Source organism: Pelobates fuscus, chromosome 8, assembly GCF_036172605.1.
Source record: "Pelobates fuscus isolate aPelFus1 chromosome 8, aPelFus1.pri, whole genome shotgun sequence".
NCBI lineage: Eukaryota > Metazoa > Chordata > Amphibia > Anura > Pelobatidae > Pelobates > Pelobates fuscus.
Window position 1 is genome coordinate 56,629,940 of NC_086324.1, and position 27,802 is coordinate 56,657,741.

General features: G+C 39.0%; 1 protein-coding gene across 2 annotated transcripts in view; it reads right to left on the reverse strand.

The window, feature by feature from the left end:
- Positions 1-1,141: 1,141 nt before the first annotated feature.
- LOC134571543 (aldehyde oxidase 2-like) overlaps positions 1,142-27,802 on the reverse strand; it is an 88,964-nt gene continuing 62,303 nt past the window's right edge. The window contains exons 17-27 of one of the 2 annotated variants that reach the window (XM_063429877.1): positions 23,658-23,744; positions 21,473-21,664; positions 19,276-19,503; positions 17,707-17,802; positions 13,700-13,828; positions 12,369-12,443; positions 11,383-11,435; positions 7,354-7,468; positions 4,002-4,067; positions 1,916-2,104; positions 1,142-1,574 (exon numbers count right to left, since the gene is read on the reverse strand). In XM_063429877.1, the coding sequence (XP_063285947.1) occupies positions 1,350-1,574; positions 1,916-2,104; positions 4,002-4,067; positions 7,354-7,468; positions 11,383-11,435; positions 12,369-12,443; positions 13,700-13,828; positions 17,707-17,802; positions 19,276-19,503; positions 21,473-21,664; positions 23,658-23,744 (1,455 nt within the window). In that variant the 3' untranslated portion in view covers positions 1,142-1,349. Of the gene's footprint in view, positions 1,575-1,915; positions 2,105-4,001; positions 4,068-7,353; positions 7,469-11,382; positions 11,436-12,368; positions 12,444-13,699; positions 13,829-17,706; positions 17,803-19,275; positions 19,504-21,472; positions 21,665-23,657; positions 23,745-27,802 lie in introns of those variants that run through there. The other variant, XM_063429878.1, reaches the window with a different exon arrangement.

The window sequence follows — 27,802 nt, forward strand, 5'->3', positions numbered from 1 at the left end:
TTATCCTCAAGTTTGCCGTATCCATAATTGTGTACTTGAGGTCTAATTTCTTTTTAATTTCCTCCCAGACGGGCAACATTTGAGCCCAAATCTTATTATTCTTAATATCAATCCCCATTTTTATTTAAACCAGTCAACAAAGTCCACTCTGTTGGAATAAAATCTCATTCACTTTAGTTCTGATTTTACTGCTCAATCTAGGACCATGCTCAATGGCTGAGAGCCCTCAGGGGATTATTATGATTATTTTATTATTTATATAGCATCATCAAATTCCGCAGCGCTTTACAATGGGTGGACGAACACACATGTAGTTGTAACCAGACAAGTTAGACACACAGGAACAGAGGGGTTGAGGGCCCTGCTCAATACGCTTACATGCTAGAGGGAGTTGGGTAAAGTGACACAAAATGTAAGGATAGTAATAGACTAGTGACAGTTGCAAGAGAGGGATCAGATGTGAGCTATTAACAGTTTAATTGATACACTTATATGAAGAAGTGGGTTTTTAATGATTTTTTTTGAAGGAGTGGAGACTGGGTGAGCATCTAACGGAGGAGGGAAGCGAGATCCACAGGAACGGTGCAACCCTCGAGAAGTCTTGAAGGCGAGCATCAGAGGTGGGAGTACGGACAGAAAATAGACGTAAGTCTTCAGCAGATTGGGTATTAGGGAGGATAGATAGGTTGGAGGGGATGCTCTCAGCCAATGACCGTGGTCCTGCTTTGCTGAATAGAATTAATTGAATTAGACCAAAAGCAAGGGATCCAGCCATTGGGCACCTGTCAAGACTCATTCTAAAATGGTTTGACGGCTTACCATGGGACTGCGCCAGGACACTCCGGGGACCATAACCACTAAAACAGGCTTGGAGGAGAGTTTCTTTTAGTCTTTTAACACTTAAAATAGCGTGGAAAACAAGAAGCTTTTTTTTCAAATGTTTTGCAACTGTGATTTTGTAACTATTATTGGAGCATGGATTAACCGTTGCCCGCCCAGATGCAATAACAATACAACACAGGGTAAAACAATGATAGCGGTAGAAGTCAACTACAATAAGCAATATTTAAACATTAGTCATATTGGAATGTTCATTTTAACCCCTCACTGGTTACCGTTTAATATAATAAGCACTCATATATCAAGATCGACAATAATTTATTTACTTTATTGGTTTCAGCATCTTAGCAGGGTAGGTAATTCCATAAATCCATCACCTTTCTATGAAGTAGAATTTTCACTCGTGGGTCTGCCACCCTGTAATTTCAAACAAAAGTGCCCATTCTGTGAGTTTCAATGGCAACAGGCAGCAGTTATGGTCCGTATACAATGAACATTCCACTGGAGTATCAAGCTTCCGAAATATGATTGTCCACAGAGTCCTCCTTTGGAGTTGCAGGTCGTGCAGTTTCTGTCATGTAACTGCCACAAGCTATCAGTACATGCTGAGGCCGGACTGGAACCGGCAGCAATATGCTACCAGGTAGACCAGTGTGATGTCGAGCTGCAAGAATGGCATCTTTTATAGCAAAAAACACTGAAGAAGCAAGGAACATGGATACTTCTTGAACAGCCTGGAAAAAAAAAAAAAAATAAGTAATACATTAATGCAATTTTTCAGGGTTTCATTCCACCCTAATACAGTGCAACCACAGATGTGCATCATTTTATTAAACAAATACTTTGAGCACCATAACCACTACAGCCATTAAGAATAGTTTATCAATTTACCTGGCTCCTGCAAGCTGTAGTGGTTATGGTGCCTGGAGTGTTCATTTAATCATCATTTTGAATTTAAGAGCATATAGACTAATCTATTTAAAGATGGCTGGTGGGTTGCCAATTTTTTTTTCTTTTTTTGGACTTTACGATGGTTACAAGGTTAATTTATGAATTTACATTTGTTGGAACTTACTTTGGGTGAGCAGATCATGTAAGGATTTGGACTGGAAGGTAGCAAAGTTACATTGAATATCTCCGGTGTATTATCAGACTTTTCGCTCTCTGTTTGGCTTGACTGTATACCATTATTTGATTCTTGGAAAAAGTATTTAAAATCTTCTCTTGTAAAAAGTTCCAGCCCTTCACGGAAGGCTTCCTTAATCTGGAAAGAACACAGCATTTAGAGTGTAAATAGATAGGGACTACAGTAAAACATTTAGAAAGACAATTTTTAATAATAATGTATATAAGTACAATATATATATACCCCCTTCAGATCAGACATGTTCATTTAGTGAATTGGTCAATGTGAATATGTGTGAATCTGGAATACTAACGCTACCACTAAAATGTAATTGTATTTTTGCTGCCATCTACTGGACCTGGGAAATAGCTTATATTTTACTGCTATTTTAATCCATGGTACTTGGTCTATAGGCCAGTTGGCAATAAGTGAAATGTGTAGTAGGGCTCACAATGAAAGCAAACAACTAAAGTTGATAGGCAGAAAGAAAAAACACTGCAAAAATAGACTGCCTAGATGGATACTAAAAAGGCCCCTCTGACACACATTATCAAAAAGCTCCTATAACATACTCAAAAGTGTATCTCAACACTCCTGTCTAGATAGGTACTAATATAAGTGTCATTGCCCATAAAGTAACAGTTTGTTTATCCGGGAAGCTGTTCAAATAGATGTAGCCAGACCCTGGGGCCAAGTTCAGAGACTGGAGCCAAAGTAACTAGCTGAAAATATACTCCAAATCTATAAGAGACTAACAGCCTGCATCAAGAACCTAACCTAGCTAAAAGAGAAAATGTCTAAACTCGACGCGCGTTTCAGTGCTCTCAGGTGCCTTTTTCAAGAGTGTTTCCATGCCGGGTGCTTACCCGGTCTTTTTTTAAGGGAATGGGATCCGCCTTCAAAGCCATGTGAGCTTTGAAGGCGGATCCTTGGCTGTTAATCCCTGGATGATAGGGTGGAAATATTGTTGGGCCTTCTCACTGATGGCGGAATAAAGTTATTAAATACACTTATTTTTTTTGCAGAGTTTCAAAGAGTTGCTTTATTCCAATGGCTGATCATGTAACCAAGCCCCTTTACAGTAGTAAAATAATCCACTAGAATCAAACAAAAGCAATTGAAATAGCTTAACAGAACAAATGCTTCTAGTGGTTTCCCCAAATTCAACTGAAAATCCAACTTATAATGACTTCTCCAGTCTCAAAGTTATTCAACCCCCTAAATAGAATCCCTCACAACAGCACAAATATGCAAAACTGATCAGGTGTTGTCTCAAGCACACCTGATCCAACTAATTAAGGGCTTATTTAGTTTCAGTAGGTGTGCTTGAGCTGGAACACTTCAAATACCTGAACTGGCTAGGGTTTTATTGAGTGTCACGTTTGACTGCATGTTAAAAATATGGCTACATCAAAAGAATGGTTCACAAAGTTAAGAGAAGAGATCAACGCTCTTCAAAAAAAAGGAACAGGATACAAAAAGATAGTGAAGGCACTGAATGCTCCTAGAGACACTGTTGTAAGCATAGTTCACATGGTCAAAGTTGAAGAAACAGTGGTATCACTACCTGGATGGGGCAGAAAAAGGAAGCTATCAATGGCTACAACCAGATTTCTGAGAAGGCAGGCTATAAAAAACCATTGAGTGACTGCAAAAGACTTGCAGCAAGACTTGGTAGCAACAGTGTGCTGTAGTGGTTATGGTGTCTGGAGTGTTTCTATAATGATTAACTATAGGGTAACTAGCAAATAGCAAACAATAGTTCCCATAGTTGGGTCGCTGATAAAAGTTATTCAGATATTAGAAAGAAATCGATTCGGGATCTACTTCTATCTACTGTCTGGATTTCTGAAAGGCTGGCCATCTTTGGGTCATCGGAGCACCGAGGGCTATTTGTTATCATACTGTATACTGATTGCAGTTCCTACTGATAAAATGTATGACATTACTTTAGATTCCCCCCCCCCCCATCTGATGATGGATACAGGTTTTCCCTGCAATAGGCAAAGAAGGTACTCCAAAAATCTTTACCAACCTGTTCAGTGTTCACAGTCTGACTGATATTAGAACCCACGTCTAGAACAATATCTGTTCTCACATTCTAAAGAGAAAATGAAAAGTAAATTACTATTATTATTATTAGTAGTAGTAGTAATGTACAATTATAGAAAAAAGATAGGACTAATGGTTGGCAGAGTAGCAGCAAACTACCTCCCAAATAGACCTTATATCCTTATGTTATATGAAAGGCTGTTCTGCAATTACCCTCTAGGGGGAGTCTTGCATGCAGGTAGCCAGAAAAACAAAAAACTCTTTAATAGTCCCTCTTGGGGAGAAAAAATGTAAACGTGTAAATATAGATTAAAATAAGGACCTAGTGGGGTAGGGTCACGACTAATCCAAAGAACTATGCTTTAAGGACAAATAACTGTGAATATATATCTATGGCTCAGAATGTGCCAATTGTTACAACAGTTTACTTGTACCAGAGAAAAGGAGATACAATGTTTGTATCCAAAGTTGCAAATTACGGATCAAATGGTTCCTAAGGATGCCTTAACTGATATCTCATGCATCGAGCACTTATTTAGGCGGAACCAGGTACAGGTGTAAAGGGTACCAGCATAGAAGTTACTCAGACTTTATTGGCTAGAACTATGCCAATCGTGGTAACAGATTACTTGTACACAAAGAGGAAAAAAGGTACCGAGTATGCAACAAAACACTTCAGGTTTTGGTGGTAGGAAGAGTAATTCCTATAGATGCCATTAAGTTATATCCCGTGCACGAAGCACATATTGGATCTATGGCCAAAATAGAAACAATTCTTCGTTGCCAGAGAGAAGCGTTGTATAGAATATGTAACAAGATGCCTAAACAGCTATATGAGATTTGGGGTTAGGAGTCCCTAGCATCTTGTTCATATTGGTAACAATCTTTGGCAATGCCCAGAATCGTGAAGTGTTTGATTAGTCAACCCCCAAAATTGTCCTTAAACGAAAACGTTAAAATTTAGAAAATCATCCGCTCTATGTGGGTAGCTCAACGCGCGTTTCGGCGATACAAGTCGCCTTTATCAAGAGTTTTGTTTTGTTGCATACTCGGTACCTTTTTTCCTCTTTGTGTACAAGTAATCTGTTACCACGATTGGCATAGTTCTAGCCAATAAAGTCTGAGTAACTTCTATGCTGGTACCCTTTACACCTGTACCTGGTTCCGCCTAAATAAGTGCTCGATGCATGAGATATCAGTTAAGGCATCCTTAGGAACCATTTGATCCGTAATTTGCAACTTTGGATACAAACATTGTATCTCCTTTTCTCTGGTACAAGTAAACTGTTGTAACAATTGGCACATTCTGAGCCATAGATATATATTCACAGTTATTTGTCCTTAAAGCATAGTTCTTTGGATTAGTCGTGACCCTACCCCACTAGGTCCTTATTTTAATCTATATTTACACATTTACATTTTTTCTCCCCAAGAGGGACTATTAAAGAGTTTTTTGTTTTTCTGGCTACCTGCATGCAAGACTCCCCCTAGAGGGTAATTGCAGAACAGCCTTTCATATAACATAAGGATATAAGGTCTATTTGGGAGGTAGTTTGCTGCTACTCTGCCAACCATTAGTCCTATCTTTTTTCTATATCTCCAGGGGTTATGCCCCATTGTATCCTATAACCACCACAACACTGGCGGATGGACTTAGTCCATTTCCTTCCAGCGTTGTTCTTTCTTTAATGTACAATTATAAGTGTGGATATAAAACAGCAAATAACAGACAAAATAACGATAACAGATACAAGAGGTGAAGAGGGGCCTGCTCAAATAAGCTTAACCCTTTCACTACCAATCGGTTTGCAAAAAAACAGTAATTTGGGCGTCCTGGGAAGTAATGTTTAAATGTACCGTATGTTTTGTTTTAGTATGCATAGAAAGGACAGCATGCATAAGATCCCCTGTAATTTAATTTGTGGAATAGTATGGCAGGAATTATAATGCCATTCTATTGGATATATATATATATATATATATATATATATATATGAGAGAGAGAGAGAGAGAGATGATATCAGACACTTCAGTGTTGCAGTGTATGAATTGAGGATTATAGTTTGAGGGGCAGTTTGCTGAACTGTGTGTTATATAGTGTTACTTTAGGGGTTCCTGGTTCTTAATTTGTCATGGCGTGACTGGATAGGTGGGTAAGAGCAGAGTAGGATTAACCATAAGGTGATCCTGGGCAGTTGCCTTTAGGCCAGGGGTTAGACAGAGGCCCTACAACCATGAATCTGCTTGGTTTGTTAACAATCCCAATGTGAAGAACAAAAGGGGGTCCCAAACTGGCAACTTACCTAGGGATCTGTTGGATCTTAATTCTTCTCCTGGTAAGAACTAGGTGATGTGTGGCTGGTGGGTGTTATAAGGATGATATGTGGAAGCCATGGAAGTGTTAAGTACTATATGGGTGATCAGTGGTTGAAAGGTTCCCCATGCAGGGTAAATGTATGGGGTTTGGTTAATTAGTGCTGATAGGCACTGGGTTATTAGTGGGATAAGTTGTTTGCATGTGTGTTAGCGTGAACTGGAATGCACCTGTTTGTGTGTACATGTGATGATGTTTCTGCATTTGGGATTAAAAATTACTAATTGGGAGAGATGGAGTACACAGTTTCTTCAAGTTGCGACCAGAGGTGAAGTCTGATGTGAGGCAGCATCTTCTGAGAGCCTAGAGCAGGTTTTAGGGTGCTTTAAGGCGCATTTGTAATTACCAGACTTTATGTAAAGTAGAGGATTTACTGTAACATATAAATTATTGCCTGAGAAAATAAACCTTTAATTGTATTACCAGGCAAGCAGATGTTGTTTAGTGGGACTAGAGCATAGTTTTTTCCCCCCTAACCTACATACAGTTGCAAGAAAAAGTATGTGAACCCTTTGGAATGATATGGATTTCTGCACAAATTGGTCATAAAATGTGATCTGATCATCATCTAAGTCACAACAATAGACAATCACAGTCTGCTTAAACTAATAACACACAAAGAATGAAATGTTGCCATGTTTTTATTGAACACACCATGTAAACATTCACAGTGCAGGTGGAAAAAGTATGTGAACCCTTGTATTTAATAACTGGTTGATCCTCCTTTGGCAGCAATAACTTCAACCAAACGTTTCCTGTAGTTGCAGATCAGACGTGCACAACGGTCAGGAGTAAAGCCTGAAGGGAATGATTCTACTCACCAGAACAAATACAATAAGCTGTAGCTGTTCTGGTGACTACAGTGTCCTTTTAATTATTCAGTCGGTATTAACAAACACTGCGTTTATGTCAACCATACAGCTTCAGAGTAGTTGATAATTACAATAAAGTATTATATTACCTTATGTTCTCCTGTTCGACAATTTAACTCCACTTCTGAACATGCCGTTCCAAATACAAATTCTGGGCTCTCAATGCCTTTGTCTAGGTCCCAGTCTAGGACTGCATCAGGACTCCTATAATTGAAGATTACATAATCAACAGGTTTACAACCATCAATGTTCTTTAGTACATGAAACAATGCAACTGGATCAGTATATCCCTGGTCAACAGTAACAATTTGATTACAAAAAAAGAATTCATAAAACAGAACTTTGATTTCTAAATAATCACATTAACCGGACCACCTTAAAAAAATTTGGGGCCCCTTCCATACGCACTGGCTTGGCCCCACAGACTACCAGACAGAGATACTCCAACACACGATCCAAGAGAGAGATGCACTTTCATTGGCACAAATACATAGATATACATTCCAGGCAATCTCAAGGGATACACACACACGCACATGAGCACTAACAAACCCATGTTCACACACTTACAGACGTGCACTAGATGTGCATTGCCAGACATACAAACACCACAATACATACTGCCATGTACACTTTCCTAAACACACGCACACAATTACACTGATAAATATAAAATACACTGCTACAACCAAATCCACCCTACTATATATATACATTGCTGATCACACACCCAACTAAATGCACATACACTACCACACATACATATTACTACTACACACATACAGTATTACACGCAATGTCAAACACACACCCATCTAAATACATTCATTTCTATAAACACACACCCTACTATATACCCAATTATACACATACACAGTACCAGACACACACATAATTAACACATTATAAAGTATATTGTACTCAGCCATCCTGCCTTCCCTATAAGTTACATTTATACATTTGGAGGGTGGCTTCCCTAAGGTCTAGCGAGGATCAGCAGGTACAGGGCCTAAGGATTCCTAGCCCCACTTTAACCAATACACTTGTGTTATGAATTGTCCTGTTTGTTTACTGGTGAGATTCCACCTTCGACTTGCAGCATTAAAGGAATACTATAGTGTTGGGACTACAAACATGTATTCCTAATGCTATAGTGTTCTTCTCCCAATTTAGATTCAGGGAGCCACCTAAATAAAATTTTAAAAAAGGGGAAAAAGGACAGACTGGAGCCACTTTCCTATCCTTTTTACTCCCTGAAAGAGGTGAACAGCAGGTGGGGCAGGGGTAGAGAGTGAATAATTAATTAGAGAATGTTTGAGTGTCTGCGTGAGTGTGTTTCTCTGTGTGATAATAAGTATGTGTTTGTGAGAGTGTGAGAGCAGAGGCGGCTCTCTAATTAGGCGGCTTAGGCGGCTGCCTAAGGCCTCGCGGCTGCTAAAACCACCTAAGGCCACTGCCCCCCAGAGATTCTCCAAGTGATTGTCCAAGTGCCAGCCTTGCAATGTGCCTGCAGACTGGGGAGGGAGATCAGAGATCTCCCTCCCCGGTCCGCAGGCACTGTCCTGGAAGCCGGCAGGGGAGGGAGGGGACCCGGGAGCTCAGCCTGCAGCTCCTCTGGGTCCTCCTATCGCGAGCAGGGAGCGTTACCGCGGTTACCACAGCAACGCTCCAAATCTCGCAAAAGTGAACTCTAGCCCTCAAAATATTAGTTCTTTCAGGGTAATTAAATTATACAGTAAAGCATACACACATGCAGACACAGACAATCTTACTGATGCACACAAATAGGCTCATTGACAGACAATCTCAATGACACACACAGACAAGGTTACTGGCACACAAACAAATTTAGTACAGGCAAACTGATACACACACAAGCTTACTACAGACAAGCTCACTGATGCGCACACACTGCCCCCATACACATACTGCCCCCCATACACACACTACACACTGCCCCCCATACACACACTGCCCCATACACGCACTGCCCCCCATACACACACTACACACACTACCCCCATACACACACTGCAACTCTCACACACACACACACACACACTGCCCCACACATACACTGTCCCCTAACACACACACTGCAACCCTGACATACACTGCCACCCTCACGCACTCGCACACACACTTCACCGCTCACACACACACACACACTGCACCTTTCACACATACTTCACCCCTAACACATACCTCTGCTCCTATGCCCTATATCCCAGCAGACCCCAGGTAAGTTGTCAAACTGTTCTTAAATGGTTTGACTACTTACTCTGGGATGGGATCCTGGCACTATGGATGCCATAACTACTACACTGAGCTGTAGTGGTTATTGTGCCTGGATTATTTCTTTAAATAATCTACAAGTGCCCCTCCCGAGATCAGGCTCTGGATCCGCTACTGCTTAGGGCAGACTGTGACAGGTCCTCAGTCAGTGACCGAGGACCCAACACCAGGAGGGGGCCCGGCAGCTTCCTCAGTATGCCGCTGTGTGCGAGGCCCCTCCGTGCTGTCTGCCCGGGAGAGGAGAGCGCCAGTGGCCAATGATCTGCAGTTCTGCAATGTGCAGAGCTGCAGACCATGTGTCCTGCGAGTTCTGTCCAATCAGAACGTTGCCGCAGGTAACCATGGCAATGCGCTGACTGGGTCTCGCGAGATACATGATCTACAACTCTGCACATTGCGGAGCTGCAGACCGGATATCACCACCGGACCACCAGGGAGCCCACCAGGGAATTTAATAAGGTATTAAGTCCCCCCCTTTCTCACACCATTACCCACACATTATTACCCCCCCATCCCTCTCACCATTACCCCACCTACCCTCTCACCATCACCCACATCCCCTCACACTGACACCTCCGCACACATTTGTACCCTTCCCTACACTGTCATCACCCCCACACTGTCACCCCCCCACACTGTCAGCCTCTTCATGCATCCACACTCACATTAACCACTCCTAATCCTGTTAATCTCACCCCCTCCATACTCACCTGCCCTTACTCTGCCACACGTACCTTGTCAAATAACTCCCCTTATTCTGTCACACTCACCATCTCTCACTCTGTCACACTAGTCTCCACCTAACCCTACCACACTTATCCTGTCACATTAATGCCTCTAATCCTGTCAACTCTGCCACTCACCATGTCACATTAACCCCCCAATCCTGTCACACTCGTCCTTCCTACCATGCCACAATTGCCTTGTCACACTCCCTCATCAAACCATGTCATACTCCCTCTCCCTCATTCTCTCTCGCAACCCCCCACCCCGTCCCATTTACCCCCTTTTCCCTGTCACGCTCTCCCTGCCACTGGTACCCTTAACCAACCTTGTCACAGTTACCAGCTGAAGACATTCATCATACACACACAGTCAGGAAACATAGCTTTGCCATAAACACAATGCACAAAGGCCACAGGCAGACCCCCATACACACAACACAGTTCAAGTAGCTACCCCATACACATACGGTCCCAGACAAAAACGCAAACATGCTCACAGAGACATACATTCACACACACAAGGATACTCTCTGTCAGACACACTCTCAGGCACATACACAGGTAGACAGTGTATCAATGTGTATATGTGACAGTGTGCATGTATTGCAACTCTATTTTTCTCACTTTGGTGTTAGTGGGGCCTCTTGTTTGGGTTTTGCCTAAGGCCTCATAAAGTCTAGAGCCGCCTCTGTGCGAGAGATTAATTATATGTGTGTGGTTCATTATTCACAAAACTGGGAATTGTGGGCAACTGAACAAGCAAATGTTAGTTCAAAAAAAGCTGAACTAGAAAATGAATCCAGTTCATCTTCCTTTACAAGTAGGTTGTTTGGGCCATAATTCCCTGGTCAATCCCCAACAAATCTGGGTTTATTGAATATTTACGAGGCCATATTCCCAAAAATATAGTCTGTTAAAATGGTACTATCACTAAACATAATGAAAAGAAAAAAGTGTTTTTCTTCTCAAATCATCAAGATAAAATGTGTTTTTTTTTTTTTTTTTTGTAGATGGCATGTTCACTTTAAAGTATGGCAGCTAATGTAAGTTCACCAACGCTTGACCTTGAAAATACCCAGTCTTAAATTAACAGCTTACCTGTAGTAGCCAGTTGCTGAAAGACAAACTCTGTGCCGGTAAGCATCTTGGACCTGTATAACATAAGCCCAATATTACACTGTGCACATATATAGAATGGCATGAAATTATCCAATACAGAGCACAGCCCCTCAATAATCTCCCCATGGAATTCATCATTTAAAAAAAAAAAAAATCAGACAATGTTAAAAATCATATGGATCCACATTATTTTATTAAGTAGGATAAAATTGTATATTCTATACTGCAGTTACCCATAGGTAACCCTTTCCTTCCCAACAACATGCAAGCTAATATTAATGGAACTTTAACTAAAGCATGAACACTTTGAAGGATCAGATCTCAACTGTAACAAATAGTTGCTATCCTGGTTGTTAAAACTTGAAAACATGCCTTTTATTGTAGCACACATTTTTCCCTTTCTCAGGAGAGATTATAATAAAAGTATAAAATGCAAAAAAAAAAATGGACATGCACACTTGCAACGTATTCATGGTTTTATATTTTCTTTTAGTGATTGTATTGCAAATCAAAGAAATCAAAAATTAAGAGAAGCAGAAAACAGAGGATCTCATCTCAGCCAATCCTGAATTAAGTGCATTATTGACATCCAAATAAAGATGCTGCATATGTGTCTGATTGCAGAGTTTCTACCAAAAGCAAGCAGGCAAATTATTGCCCTTAAATGTAACATTAAATATGGACACGTGTTTTTAGAGTTTCAGCCTGCACAATTAAATTCCTACCTACACAGGTTTCTTTCCTTTCTCCCCAGCCAAAACCTCATTATTAAAACATTCTACTAGCTAAAAGATTATATAGTTACCAATAGACAAAACAAAAGAAAAACAGCTTTTCTGCTGATGAACATGCCTTCCATTCTGTTTTGAGAACTTTATTTATAGGTTAGAATAAAAATGCAAACTCTTGTTTTGGCCTATCACTTTAAAAAATTGGAACAATATAATCTGGTGAAAATAACTCACACAGTCTCTCCAGGTGGCGTCAGGATTCAAGTTGATTATTGCTTGTAGGCGATGAAGCAGGATCTGACAAGCATTCTGCCAAAGCCAAAATTATAACAAGTAAACATAGCAGTACTATGCGGGTAATATGTGTAAAACATTGGTACGTTTTTTGTTTTTTTTCATAGTCAAGATAATATCTTGACTATATCTTGACTCTAAAAATAGGATACTGTGTCTAAACATACATTAATACAAATGTATGTATAGATTTCATGATGATACATCTATATCTAAGGAAGCAAGGGTGCTGTTATCACACTTGAAAAGGGAGACAGTTGATGTGGTATTGAGTGAGGTGTCATGATGTTCAATGGTGTAAATGTCTATTCATATCTTGGTAGAATCGCAAGTCCAGGTAATTGTGAACATAAACTTGTTAAGAGTTAATGAGGTGAAAGGTTCTAATCAGGTTGCTATGTTCGTTTGAGCCTAAAGAAATGTTTGGGCAATTGAGAATTACACATGAAGTGGACTGAAATCTGTTGAGATTTGTTGACGTCTGCCATGGTCAATGGTGTGGCCTCCTGGAATTAACTCTAATAAATGTATCATTATGTGCTTTTAGGTGTTATGTCTGAGATTAAAGGATTAGGTTCATCTAGCCCAAGGGTAGATTGGCACTCCAAATGTTGTGGACTACATATCCCATAATGCTCTTACATCCATATTGCTGGCCAAGCATCCCAGGGAGGTTTAGTCCACAACATCTGGAGTGGCAGAGGTTGCCTACCCCTTAGCGTCTGGAGTGTCCACTGAAAGTAAGTTAAAACCAGATGCTCAGAAAGTCCCACTCTAACTAATGTACCAGTTTGCTTCAGTCCATCAAATCTATGTATTGTATCAAATTTGCGTACATTTTGATGCTATAATCAATATATGTTGTATCATGCCACTGTTGATTTATTTGTATACTGCATTCATTGAAAATGCAAGGGGAATTCAGCACACATAGCAAATACAGTTTATAAAATGTAAATGCTAATACAATATCTTTAGTTTCAAATTTGCTATTCTAATATTATAAAGGTATATTATTATATTTCATTTTCTAATATCCTCAGCATATAGCACATTTATAATTAAAGGACCATCAGGGGTCAATTCAATAAACAGCAAAATATGATGATAGTAGAAATGTTTCAACATATAGACTACAATAAGAGAGTTTAAAGAAAAATCGAGAAATTGTCTGAATTACAGATCTTTTTTTCAACTCAACTATTTCAGCCAAAATGTTGCAAGGAGGTTCTCAACTTACAGCACCCAGAATAGACTCACAGGTGATTTACCTGTACTGCCAACGCATGGGCTGTTGCGCCAAATGATGTTGCTGTAACAGAAGTATCTGATGCAATTGTTGTACTGGTCTCGCTGATTTGTATGTAAGATAAAGGAATCCGTAATTCTTGACTAGCAACCTATAGTAACAGCAGGAAATCAGAGTGTTAAACAGTGATGGTGCAGAATGCTGAAAATGTTTCATGTGATATAAAGGCTAAATTAGCGAATATAATATTCTGCTTAAAATATAACAAAAAATTGTAGTCACACATTTAAAGGCTCACAAAGTGAAATTGCAACTTTGCAATCATCTTCAGTTCTTTCCATAAAGCCTTTTTTGTATCTATACATCTTTGTGTGTCTTCAGCGACACACATATAGCAATAAGCAAATGCATTAAGAGCATCCTACATTAATAGCAATATGGGTATACCTATGTAAGCTTATGGTTTTTATTTTGCTATGAATTTTTTTTTTTTTTAATTCTTTATTTTTCCGTACTCTGTACAAATAGATGACATCTGACATTTCAGCGTAATTTCAAACTTTCAACTGTCAAGCATGTAACTCTAACATTTGTTCTAACATCATTGGAGGTGATTAACAGGGTGTTCTTAGAAATGTGTTTGGCGGGCACATTTTTTTTTCTTTTTGGAGGGGTCAGGTTAGGTGACATGCCCAGGGCTCGTAGAATGTTAGCAAGTTATGTGTTAGTGCTTGTTGCGCTCCTGGGATACTACAAGCTGAAGGTTAAAGGTGTGCTCCTGTAGTTTCAGGAGGATGCAGTGCTGCATTGGAGCTTGTACATGCGTATTATCAGGTTGGTTGTTGTGTGGTAGTTGTGCCAGGGTGTATACACCTTGCGGGCATTATGTGCAGTGCAAGAGACAAGTTTGTGCAAGTTGTGGTTTGTGTGGTGTATTGTTGGTGGTCTGCCATGCCTAAGTTTACCCCTGGCCTAGGGTGTGGTGGGGGGGTGTTACAGATGCCATTCGTCTCTGGAAAGCCTGGTGGTTTGCGGCTAGTTGTTTGCTTGGCAGGGGGGAAGGGGGGTGCATGTCATGTGTGTAGAAACAAAATAAAATAAGTAGATAAGAGAGAGGGGGAAACAAAGGGGAAAAGAACATTATGTAACAGAATATGAATCTGTGGACTCTTCGCTGGTCGGAATAAAAGTCCTGATAGACAGTTCGGGTATGGTGTCTAGGTAGCCATGGGGCTGAACATAGGTAAGATTATCTCAGTTCCCGTCTTGGTTTAGGTATTTGGGGGTAGCAGGTTCTTCATCACTGGTCCGGTGGAGGTGCTGGCAGATTGGTCCCAGGTTGCATTGCAGTTGTCTTCTGTAGTGCAGTGTGGCCCCGGTTGGAGTCCCAGTGCAGTCAGGAAGGCTGGAGCTCCCATTGGGGTGGTGAGGTTGTGAGTGGTCCCCTCCTGATGGACGAGTAAAGAGCCGTGTTGCCCCATTTGTAAGGTACATTTGCTTTACGTAGAGTGGTCGTCACAGCGCCAAAGGTTTTGCGTCTGAGCAGTGTGGCTTTGGTGAGGTCTTGAAAAAATAGAAGTTTCGCGTTCTCGAATTCTAGTGGCATTTTGCCCTTCAGGGCAGTCATTATTTGAATTTTGTCGTGTATGGTGACACAGCGTAAGATGACATCCCTGGGGGTATCGCGTGTGGTGCGGACAGAGCTTGTGACACGATCTATACCATCCAGAGTGATTTTCTTTGCTATTGAGTGTGACAGGATCGTTGCCAGGAGGCGTCTCGTGTAGTGCGGTAGTTCTTCAGTGGTGATGGTGTTGTGTATGCCGCGGATTTTTATGTGTGTCCGTCTTTGTCTATCTTCGAGGGACATTATTTGGGCTGCTAATACTTATTGTTCCAGTTGCAGTTGTTGGAGTGAGTCTTTCATGGTGGTTATATTGTTGTGCACTCCTGCTATGTCTGTTTCAGCAGTTGTGACTCGGTCTGTGACTGTTTGCATGTCTTTTTTGATCAGGGCTATGTCAGCAGCCAGTAGCTTCTGTATGTCTGCCAGGAGCATTTTTAGATTCCCTTTAGTGGTGGGAGCTGAGTCCTCTGGCGAGGACTGGGGATTCAAAAGCCCCATCTGGAGTTGCTGAGTGTCTGGGGTCGTTCTTCCCTCTATTTCTGGGACAGGGGCCATTTTTGGCGGGTGGTCCGCTTGTGTTAGCGCGATATGTGCTGGTCTCAGAAGCATTTCCCCAATGTCCCTACCTTGGGTGCTGTCGCCTGCGGTAGTCTTAGGAGTGCGGCGGCCCATGCTTGGTGTGTCCGGCGGGGAGTATGCTGGGTAGTCTCGGCCCTCACGCCGTCCGCCGAAAAGCACCTCGAGGTTGAGGGCTGGTGTGGTGCAGTAGGCCGCGGACTTGCGCCGTTGCCGGGTTTGCTTAGCGGCTTGAAAAAACGGCATTAATCCGTTCGCCCCGTCGTCGTGATGCCGGGTAAGTAGTTTGTTTGGGCCGATGGTCCTTGTGTGGGGTGATATTTACTGATTTTGCTATGAATTTTATCTTAATTACTGTAATATAGTTTTATTGTTTTTTTTTTTACATGTTGGGTCCTCCATTCTTTCCCCCTCCCCCCGGCGATGTATGTGGTCCATATAGGTAAAGCTGTGTGGTTACTTAACTGAGGGTTAGATCCTATATAGGAGCGATCCCTACAGTGTGACCATACATTTTTATATATTAAACAGTTTGTTTTTTATATATATTATCTTATATAACCTCCATATACACATACACACAGGTGGCCACAACGTCTATATCTATACACACACACACTATGTTGGCACAATGAAATATAAGAGTGGTATAAAATAATTTAATGGGCTGATATTTCATTTTATTCCCGGTATAGCCTTGGATGTCATCGATAAAGAAATTAAATGAAAACTCCAAAGAGCAAAGTCAGTTCTGCCCAAACTTGGACAACAATGATAGGCTGAGAGTGAGGTACAGCGCCAGAAGACCCCTAGCACCGTAATCACTACAGCAAAACAAAGTGGCTATGGTGTTTAAAATGTCCCTTTTTATATTGTGATATTATGACAATAAGGTTTATTCCCCAAGTATTAAAAGGAGATAAAAACTGAATTGCAAATTTCCGGCTAAAAAAAGCCAAGCTGTGACATTTATGGAATTCAAGAATCTTTTCCAAAATTAGCATATTGTGGCCTTACATTTGCAATTCAAATGAATCAATTTTCAAATCATTGTTTAGATAATTAACCTCAGTTGTAGCATTTGTGTAGATGGTAATTTTCTTGGCTCACGAGTAATCTTCAAATGTTCTACACTTTATTATAAACACTAGAAACTAGGCAAGCAAACTGTGAGATATGTTCTATGAGTAATACATCATTTATTATGAGCTAAGCCATCACCAATTTGCAAAATGTACCCTAAAATACTTGATTTAAAAAAAAAAAAATTACAAAAAAAAAAGGAATCTTAGAGTTCAATTATTATTACTGGCATTTATAAAGTGCCAACATAATCCACATCGCTGCAGTCAATAGTCAGCAATGAGAAGGGCGTGTGGGGCACATTAGAGAAACTGGCCTTGGGATACCAGTGAGGTTACAAGGTTGAGCCTACAAGGTTGAAACTGCAGTCCATGGCTGGTTTCTGGTCACTGGTCCATTGGATCATAGACCATGCTTTGGTTTAAAAAAAGCTGTGTTTAAAACACTATCAAGTCTGAAACACAATTCCTGTCTGTGCTCATTTGCATGTCAAGCTGGGAACTCTGGGATAGATGTGTAAATATGTTTCTTGAGTTTCTATGCCTAAGAAGGACTTCTCAAGGTCAAATCTGAGCTATGCAGGTGATGCATATCGGCATTGTTGTGTATGTGCACTGTGGGAAGTTGTATCATGTTTGGTCTCACCACAGTCTTTATGGTATATAGATATAAAAATATAAATAACCTTAAACTAGGCAAGTGTAAACATGCCGATTTGAAACAATAATTTCTTATATAACTACCTGCATCATTTTTGTTCTTGTTTCTTCTCCTAATTCATTCCCAGCAGGAGTTATGAGCACCCAGCCATCTTTATAAATATGAACCAGAACGTATGCCTGAAATACAATATAGAAATAGGTAAATATAATTATAATGACCAGAATTCATGCACTATAAAGAGGAGAATACAATGAGCTTTAATCCACACAAAAGTGGAGTTGAACATTTCTTGTGTGTCTGCAATAAAATTGCTTATTGAAGGTATCCATATGCCCGGACCTTCTCCACGTACGTTATCTAATAATCCTGACTGGATCTGATCTTGGACTGTAGTGGCTAATATGTATTAAAACCACTATTTCAAGACACTATAATTATATATTCAGCAGTCATCAAGCTGTTTCACTTAAGTACCTTTTGTACATTCGCCGACTAGTCGTACTGGTCATTCCAAGCTCCATGAAAACTTCAGTGATTTGAAATGGTCATGGTGCCTGGAGTCTGTTTGTGCAGTGTTTCACCAACCTCATTAACCCCTCTGCTGCTGGAAGTATAACTCCATGACCAGCAGGGTCATTGGCAAATCATCAGCCAACTAGAGTTTCGGGCTGGCTGATATCAATTCAGCGCATTCCGTGCCGGCTAGCTGACACTCTCAGCCAATGAATGGCCTATGTGATCAGCATCCGGCTCTGCGACTCTAGACAGATGCACATCATAGTCAGCCGTACAAAAGAAAATTATATTTCCTCCACTTTCTGTCACATTTAAAGGGACACTCCAGGCACCCAGACCACTTCTGCCCATTGGAGTGGTCTGGGTGCCAACTCCCACTACTCTTAACCCTGCAAGTGTAATTATTGCATTTTTTTATAAACTGCAATAATTACCTTGCAGGGTTAACTCCACCTCTAGTGGCTGTCTACTAGACAGCCACTAGAGGGCACTTCCTGGTTCCTAGCACAGGAAACCTGTGCTAGAGTGTCGCTGGACATCCTCACGCTGTGTGAGGACCTCCAGCATCGCTCATTTCCCCATAGGAAAGCATTGAAATGCATTTTCAATGCTTTCCTATGGGGAGCGCTAATGCGCATGCGCGGCATTGCCGCGCATGCGCTTTAGGTCTCCTCGGCAGGTGGGCGGGATCAGTCTCGCCCACCGGCCGACGGAGTCAGAAGGAGGAGCGGCACGGAGGAGGAATCAGCGACGAGGGACATCGTCGCTGCCTCAGGTAAGTTACTGAAGGGGTTTTCACCCCTTCAGCAACTGGGGATTGGGGGGTGGGAGGGAGAGGGAACCTGCAGTGCCAGAAAAACGGATTGTTTTCCTGGCACTGGAGTTTCCCTTTAACATATGTGCTATTCACTAATGTGTGAATTTAATGCGAATTTGAAATTTCTAGGCCATGTAGTCAAACAGAAATCAACTCCAGATCAGCTGTGGTTTCACTTTGGCTATTCTGGCTAAAAAGTTTAAATTCACTTTGAATTCCAACAACTACATACAGTGAAAACCGGCTTCTAGTTCTTTTTCAATTTCAATTTCTGCGATTGCTGCTGACAGGTGTATCATTTTTAAAAGGTGCTAACCTGATTAAGGAAGTCTGCAATAAAACCAACTGGGAACATCACAGGGATAACGGAGAAGCCTTTCTTCAGCCATGGGCAAACTTGGTTACTTTCTTTAGCCTCTGTGGTTCTCGCAGGTAATGAAGACTTCTTCACACACTCATCCCAACATTTTAGCAAATTCGTAGCATTAATATGTGGTTTAAAGGATGTCTGGCTTGTTTGTTTGTGCAAATGCATGTGTCGTACCTGAAAAACACATAGAGTGTTATTTACCTTAGTGAGAATTAGGAAATCAATGTGAATCGCAAGTTTAAGGCCAAAATTGCTGAATTAAAGAAAATCTCCACGTTGGCTATGCTTCCGATTTAAATATTTTTGTCAAAATTTGAAGTTCATTTTGAATTCCTGACAATTCTCACTTTAGTAAATACCTCTGATAAAACAATATTAAAATAAAATATACACGCAAAAAAAAAAAAAAAATTAATTAACAAGGGGAGTATAATTTGTCTAACGAACAAAATTACTTACTAATGCCTGGTGGGAACATTTACTGATTATAATCAGTCTATTTAGGAATATACAAGAACTGTAGGAATCACAAAGTAGAGAACTAAAAACTGAACTACAAATTTTATGACAGAAATGCAGAGCTGGAAAAATCACCAATGGATTTACTAATTTGCTATTTTGGTGTAAATTGGATAATTTGGCTTTAAATATACAACACTTTAGAGTTTACCGTATACATGTTAAAAAATAATTATGAGACCAGGTAATTGTGCGGGATCAGTAAGAGAACAACAAACTGTCGGTCAATTATTGGAATTGGAAACATTTACAAAATCAGCTATTGTATCAGCTACTGAGCTCAAAATGTAACACTTTCACGTCTGCCTTCGCAATCCCTAAATTAGTGACCGCCCTCTTTCATAGAATGCGACTTGAACACAATTTTACAATGTAGTACACTGAAGGCATGTAAGAACATGAAAAGTAGTAAAAAAAAAAGCAATTAAAGTAATTAAAATAAAAACAAAAACATTTACAAGGTTATTCACTAACGTATGATGTGACTTCCAGCTGTGTCCCAAAAAGGGGAAAAATGACTCTTCAGGATTTTTTGCTAAACTGGAAATAGATACGTATTTGCGGAATTCCAATTTCTAACTGCAAAAAATTCTTCAACACTGCTTTTTTCCAGGTCTTGTATTTGGTCTTGTCATAGCGACCCCCATAGGTTTTAATGCGGGGTGGGGGTAAGAATTAATATTATTTATTACAAGGAAGGAGCTGGTAGCGCTGCCAGCTCCTTCCTTGCTTTTTTTCTATGAGCATGCGCAGTGTTATTTTCGGCAATCGCAGTCACTTAATCCGTGCTTCGAAGAGTCTCCTTGCAGCCCTGCACGGGTTGAGTCCAAGGCTACTGGGAAAAGCAGCGGTTTTGGTTTCTCCTCTTTGCTGTGGGGGTTAATTCCCCTGCAGCACGGAGTCTATTAAACGAAAGAACTGAAACGAAAAGGTAATGCATTCAGCATTTGCCCTTTTCTTTTGTTTATATTTCGTATGTAGGAAGTTTTAGGCAGTTTTATTCATTGAAAGACATAATTATAACCGCCGCTTAAGCAACAGCATAGCTTTTATCCATCTATGTGTTGGTGGTGATCACTGGTGCCTAATCTGTAGGTGTTGGAGGACTTGTTGTTTGCTCAATGGTCTCTATGGTGCTTCAGGGGAGGTGTGTTGTGGTCTTGTCTCTCCTAATGTATCTCTTTTTCTCTCTGATTTTGCATTTGAGATATTTATATGCATACCTTGCTCTGACGTCTACATGCTGCTGCTTTGCTAATACACTTCTGACTTGGACTTGATGATGGAACAGTGAGATTTATTAGTTTTTTTTTTGTTTTTTGTTTTTTTTGTGGGTGCAGACCACCCCAGAAATTGTTTATCTAACAAAAAAACAGTGTTTTATGAAAACACTTCATTTTGGTTTAGAGTAACCTGGCTTTAACTCTTTATCGGCAGAACATATACCACTTTTTTACATTTACACCATATAGGCAAAGGGAGGCCAAACGCTGATCACTGTCAGAACACACATTTAATAGTTCCACTTGCATTAAATTGAATTCATCATCACTTCAATAACATAAAAACACATTGCTTATTTAAAAATAGAATAAACATTTCATGGTTAACACTCTGTAATTACCTTTTCTGGAGATAAACCACACCGGCCTGCTACTGCGTCAACCCACAACTCTGCTAACATCCCCGATAGGGGGAAGCAGTACCCATGGCTTAGTATTTTGGGTGGTAGATTTGTTCTGCAAGCTGTTACTCTGCACCTAGCATTGGGAATGCTATAAGCATTTTGGGAGCTCAGCAAAGACATTGCGAGTACCTTGATACAAAGAAAATACATGGGAGAGAGACAAAACAAAAACAAAGCGTTAAAAGAGAAATTACTTTATTTTCATTCTTGTAGGTTTAATTATTTTCATTGCAGAAAATGTCATCACTACTCCACAATTGGCAAAATGTAAAATTACAACTAAGCAACTTTTTGTGGCCAGTGTAGCTTAGGGCCACAAAGGCTGGCTAGGTTACTTTGGCTTATACTAGTACGATGTTTTTGGTTTATCTGTTGATGGTCACTGGTTAATATGGAGACAGAAAAAAAAAATCAAACATCGTATCAGGTCTCCTTTTCTCTGTATGCTGACGGCCAGGTGCAAAGGACAAAACTTGTAACAATGATTGACAAGGAACTAAAATGGAGGCCCCCATCTGAAGAATAAAGAGGTGCAGATTTGTACATTAACCCCTTAAGGACACATGACATGTGTGACACGTCATGATTCCCTTTTATTCCAGAAGTTTGGTCCTTAAGGGGTTAAAGGGACACTGAAGTCACTAAAACACCTTTAGCTTAATGAAACATTGTTGGTGTATAGATCATGCCCCTGCAGTCTCACTCACTGAATTCTCTGCCATTTAGAAGTTGAATCACGTTGTATATGCAGCCCTAGTCACACCTCCCTGCATGTGACTTGCACAGCATTCCTAAACACTTCCTATAAAGAGTCATCTAATCTTTAAACTTCCTTCATTTCAAATTCTGTTTAATTTCGAATTTCTTATTTACTGCTATGTTAATAGCTTGCTAGACTCTGCAGGATCCTCCTGATATAAGTAAGTTACATCTGATTGAAAATTAAAACTTTTTTTTTTTTTTCATGCAATTGTGTGAGTCACAGCCAGGGGGAGGTGTGGCTACTGCTACATAAACAGAAACAAAAGTAATGTAACTCATGAATGGCATAAAATTGAGTAGTGAGATTTCAGAGGCATGATCTATACACCAAAACTGCTTCATTAAGCTAGAGATGTGTTGGTGACTATAATGTCCTTTCAAATTCTATTTTCACACTTTACAAATACATAGATGTTATAGATAGGGAGAAGTAAACATAATATAAAAAATCCTGGGAAGTGACAGTTCCCCTTAAAAATTTAATTAACGTTTATTTGAGTAGACACTTTGCTAAAGTCTAACAAATCACTGTACTAGCAATTTTCTTTTCTATATGTATACATTTGTCATTTAAAATAACAGTAGAGTGCTCAACCACAATCCTTCTCTTGTTTTTGCTTGAAAATTATTTCTGAACTTAAGTTGCATTATGTGTTTGTTTTTAACACAATCACAATCCACAAATGTTTTGTTTTTTTTAACAATTTTCTCCAGGCAATGCCACCAAAGTTATAAATCATGGTCAACTAAAACCCAACTGAAATCACATGTTTAACAACAAACAATATGGTGATTTTTTTGGACTTTGACTAACACAAATTTGAATTTTTTTTGGCAGCCAACCTGAATTTGACAAGTGTAAAATAACTCTGCTAATGTGCTAAAAAAATCTGACATGGACATTCAGAGTGATCTCTTTAGCTTGTCTGTTTAAAGGTATATTCTATGCACCATAACCACTGCAATGTGCAGGAGTCCAAACTGTGCAGGAATGGTTTGACACTTACCTGCCTCTGTTATGTCTCTGTGCTGCATCAGGGCTGCTGAAGTAAAGCCAAAGTTCCTAAGTTGGGACATGATTTGTTGGCTGAGAGTGTCAGCTCAGACTACAAGAAGCCAACAGAGACAGATAAGGGTCAAGCCATTGTTAAATGGCTTGCCATTTTACCAAGGGACTCTTCACATCATAACCCTCACATGCTAAGTTATGCTGAGAGTGTTCCTTTAATATGTATTCAGCTGTAATTTAAGAATTGTATAAACATTCAAAGTTATGCAATTATATGGCATCTCTAATTAATATTTTATAACAGACATGACATGAATCACACACAACATTTAAAGAGAGAATACAACTCACTTTGAGAGAATGATCTGAAATACACCCAGCATTGCAGTAGTAAGTTACATCAAGTGCTAAAATCCTTCCGTCATTCATACACCCCACCTAGGCAGAAAGAAAAATTAGACATCTATATTGAAGGGGATTTCATGTAAATTTAATGAGCTGATAAAGCTGACTAAATTTGTTAAATAAAAAATAAATACTCATAAAATTCACTGAATATTATGTCAAGTGTGTAATATTACTGTATCGTGTAATGGTGAAATGTTCTTTGAACACAACATTGTGTGAGATGTGTAATTATTAAGTCCAAAAATAGACATTAACAAATAATAAGTACTGTCTTGCAATTAACAGTAAATTGTTAATCAAATAGTAGTTTGAAAATTTCAAAGCTGTGGAAATTTCTTTTTTTTCTTCTATTCTTTTCCTCTTGTTGGGGAAGCCCTTTTCTCTCTCTTTCCTCCTCTCTCCCCCTCTCTTCCTCCCCTCATTTTTCTATGGCGTCCATTCAGTCTCCAGTTTCTCCAAATTTATGAGCCAATTTTCCCACTTGTCAAGCTCTTTATATTGGTTTTTAATTTTATTCATCCCTATTTCCATTTGAATCTGATATTTTAGTTGCTGAATAAGCTGTATCTTTAAGAAAATTTGTGTCTTTTTCCAGTTCCTAGCAATAATGATCTTTGCTGCTATTAGGCAATGTGTTGTCAAAATTTGGTTCATTCTGCTAAGAGCAGGCCACCTTATATGTAGTAACATCCTGTCTGGAGTGACTTTTATTCCTATTCCATTTAAGCTGTGTAATAGTGAGTTGGTCATATACCATAGGGAAGTTACTCTTTTGCAGCTCCACCAAATGTGAAGATAATCTCCTTTCTCTTTGCCGCACCTCCAGCAAAGATCATCATTATTATTAAACATTTTCGATATTTTTGAGGGGACCAGATACCAGTTATTAATCACTTTAAAGTGAGTTTCTATCAAAGAAAGACAATGTACATATTTGTTTGTTTTAGATATGGCAGCGAACCATTCTTCCAAGTCTATAGAGCACTTCAGAATTTTTTCCCAGCTTTTTATTGCCGTTGGGCGGTTCTCTGTTATTATTATATCACATAGTTTTGTACATTTAGCAAAAAGGTTTTTTGAGTCTTTTTTGGTGAATATCACTTTTAACATATTATATAATTCCCCGCTATTTATACAAATTTTATGTTTCAAATAATTCCTAACTCTCAAATAAGAGAAGACCTCTCTATTCGGGAGGAGAAATGTACTTGTTAATAGCTCGAAAGTCTTTATCTCACCATTCAACATTAAGTCTTCGACCTTCCTGATATTTACATCTCTCCATACTTTTAGTGAGATATTTGTAATGTCTTTTTCAAGACTTTCTATATTTTGAAAACCCCATACCTTGTTCTTAGTATCTATTTTCTTTTTTATTCTTTCCCATGTAGGAATTATTTGATTCAGCACAAATGATAATGAGTAATCATATATTTTGTTATTCCATATAATGTTAGATACGTTTTTGGATTGGCATAAATCTACTTCTATCCTCCCCCAGGCCTCTTTTAAATAAATCTCCCTTTGTAGCATTGCGATATGATAGATTATTCCGGCTTCATAGAATCTTTCAATATCTGGGAAGCCTAAACCCCCTCTATCTATATTACTGCTCATAGTATTTAATTTGATTCTAGGTTTTTTTCCCCTCCACACAAAATTGGCAAAAGAAGATTTAATCATTTTTATCCAGGGTATGGGGATAGATAATGGCAACATCCTGAATAAATAGGTCCACTTAGGGAGCACATAATATCTCAGAGTATTAACTCTGCCCCACCATGATATCTCTATCTGGCGCCATTCTTTGAAGTCTTTATTTGTGTTTTTCAGGAGATGTATAAAATTAGATTCCATAATTCTTTCTAATTTTTTGTTTATTCTTATCCCCAAGTAGATAAATTCTTCTGGTTGAGCAAAATTATATTTATTTTGTAATTTAATTATCTTATCTGAAGATATATTCCTATACATTGCAGTAGATTTAAAGAGGTTCAGTTTGTAATTAGATACCTTACTGTATTGTTCTATTTCTGTTATCACATGTGAGAGGGATTTTTCTGGGTCGGCAACATATAACAGAGTATCGTCCGCGTACAAAGAAATCTTTAGGTCCCCTTTTGAAATTGGTAGACCCTTGATTAATGTATTTTGTCTAATTTTTGAGGCAAAGATTTCTACCGTTATAACGTACAGAATTGGCGACAGGGGACACCCTTGCCTTGTACCATTTACCAAACTAAACCAGTTTGAGCAGATATTTTGGCCTACTGACTTTGCCACTGGCTTCTTATACAGAGAACCAATCGCATCAGATACCCATCCTTTAATATTAAAAGCCTCCAGAGCTTTAAACATGAATCCCCAACTGACCCTGTCAAACGCTTTTTCTGCGTCTAATGACAGCATCAGGACGGGATTACATGTCTTGTCAGACAGATCCATTGAATCCAATAGCCTTCTGATATTATTTCCTGAGTTTCTACCAGGAACAAATCCAACCTGGTCTGAGTTAATAATTCCAGGCAAAATAATTTTTAGTCTTTTTGCAATAATTGTAGCAAAGATCTTGACATCCACATTTATCAGTGAAATCGGTCTGTAACTTTTGACATCTGTTGCTATTTTGCCTGGTTTTAAAATTGGTAAGATATTGGCTCTTAGCATTTCTTGTGGGAATGCTCCTTTTTTTACAGCCTCATTAAAAGATCTTGTTAACGGCTCAACAATTATGTCTTTCATTAATTTGTAAAATCTATTACTAAAACCGTCAGGTCCTGGAGTTTTATAGTTAACTAAATTATTTATTGCATCTATGACTTCTTCTTTGGAGATGTCCTTATTTATTAGATCTAGTTGGTCTGTAGATATTTTTGGTAGTACAAGATCTTTTATATAGCTATCTATGGATTCATCCGTAGATCTATCTGGCAGATTATAGAGTGATCTGTAGTATTGATTAAAGATCTCTCCAATTTCATTTGGAGCTCTATAAGTATTACCTTCATGGACAATTTTATCTATACGATTATCTGCCTGTCTCTTTTTCAGTTGATTTGATAAAATTTTATCTGCTTTATTTTGTCTGTAATAGTATCTAATTTTTAATTTAATCATTTTCTTTTCTATGTTTACTGATATTTTTTTCTTGTTAATTTGTTTGAGATTGGCTATCTTTAATTGCCCTTCTTTATTTGGATTTGATTTATATTCTCTGGAGACTTTATACAATTGAATATATAATTCTGCTAGACCCAATCCTTCTTTTTTTCTAACTCTACTTTTAATGTTTAATAGCGGCTTTATATGTACACCATGTATTTAATTCTGAAGTGTCCTCTGACTTGTTTTCCTCCCAAAAATATTGTGACCATGTTTTTAATAAATTCAGGTTTTCGAAATTGTATAATATTGAATCGTCTAATTTCCAAGTGGTTCTAGGGTAGAGGTGTTTCCCATCCTTTATATCCATTATAACGATATTATGATCCGACCAAATCATTATATTTATCTGTATATCTTTTACTTTATCTAATATTTTAGGGTCTCCTAGGAAAAAGTCGATTCTTGAGTGTGAGTTATGTGGCCAAGAATAGAATGTATAATCTTTTACTAATGGGTTCTCAACTCTCCAGATGTCATAAAGATTATTTTTCTTGATTATATTTTGGAAGGTACTAGTATTTCTCAAACTATTTTTATCCACAAAAATCTTGTTATTGTTAGTTTTATCCAGTTCTATGTCCAAAACACAATTAAAATCTCCCCCTATTACCACACTTCCCATAGCTACTCTTTCGACTCTTTCTAATATATAGGAGAACAGTCTCATCGGATTTACATTCGGTAAATATACATTCACCACTGTATACAATTCCCCATTAATTTCGCAAATCAATATTATAAATCTACCCTCTATATCAATATCCTTATGTTTAATTTCTACTTGAAGTGATTTGGAAAAACCTATAGCCACACCAGCTTTTTTTTCTTCTTTCTTAGAAGAAGTCACTATTAGAGGGTAATTATTACCGAACCATCTTATACTTTCGCCTAAGATCCAATGCGTCTCTTGTATGAAAAATACT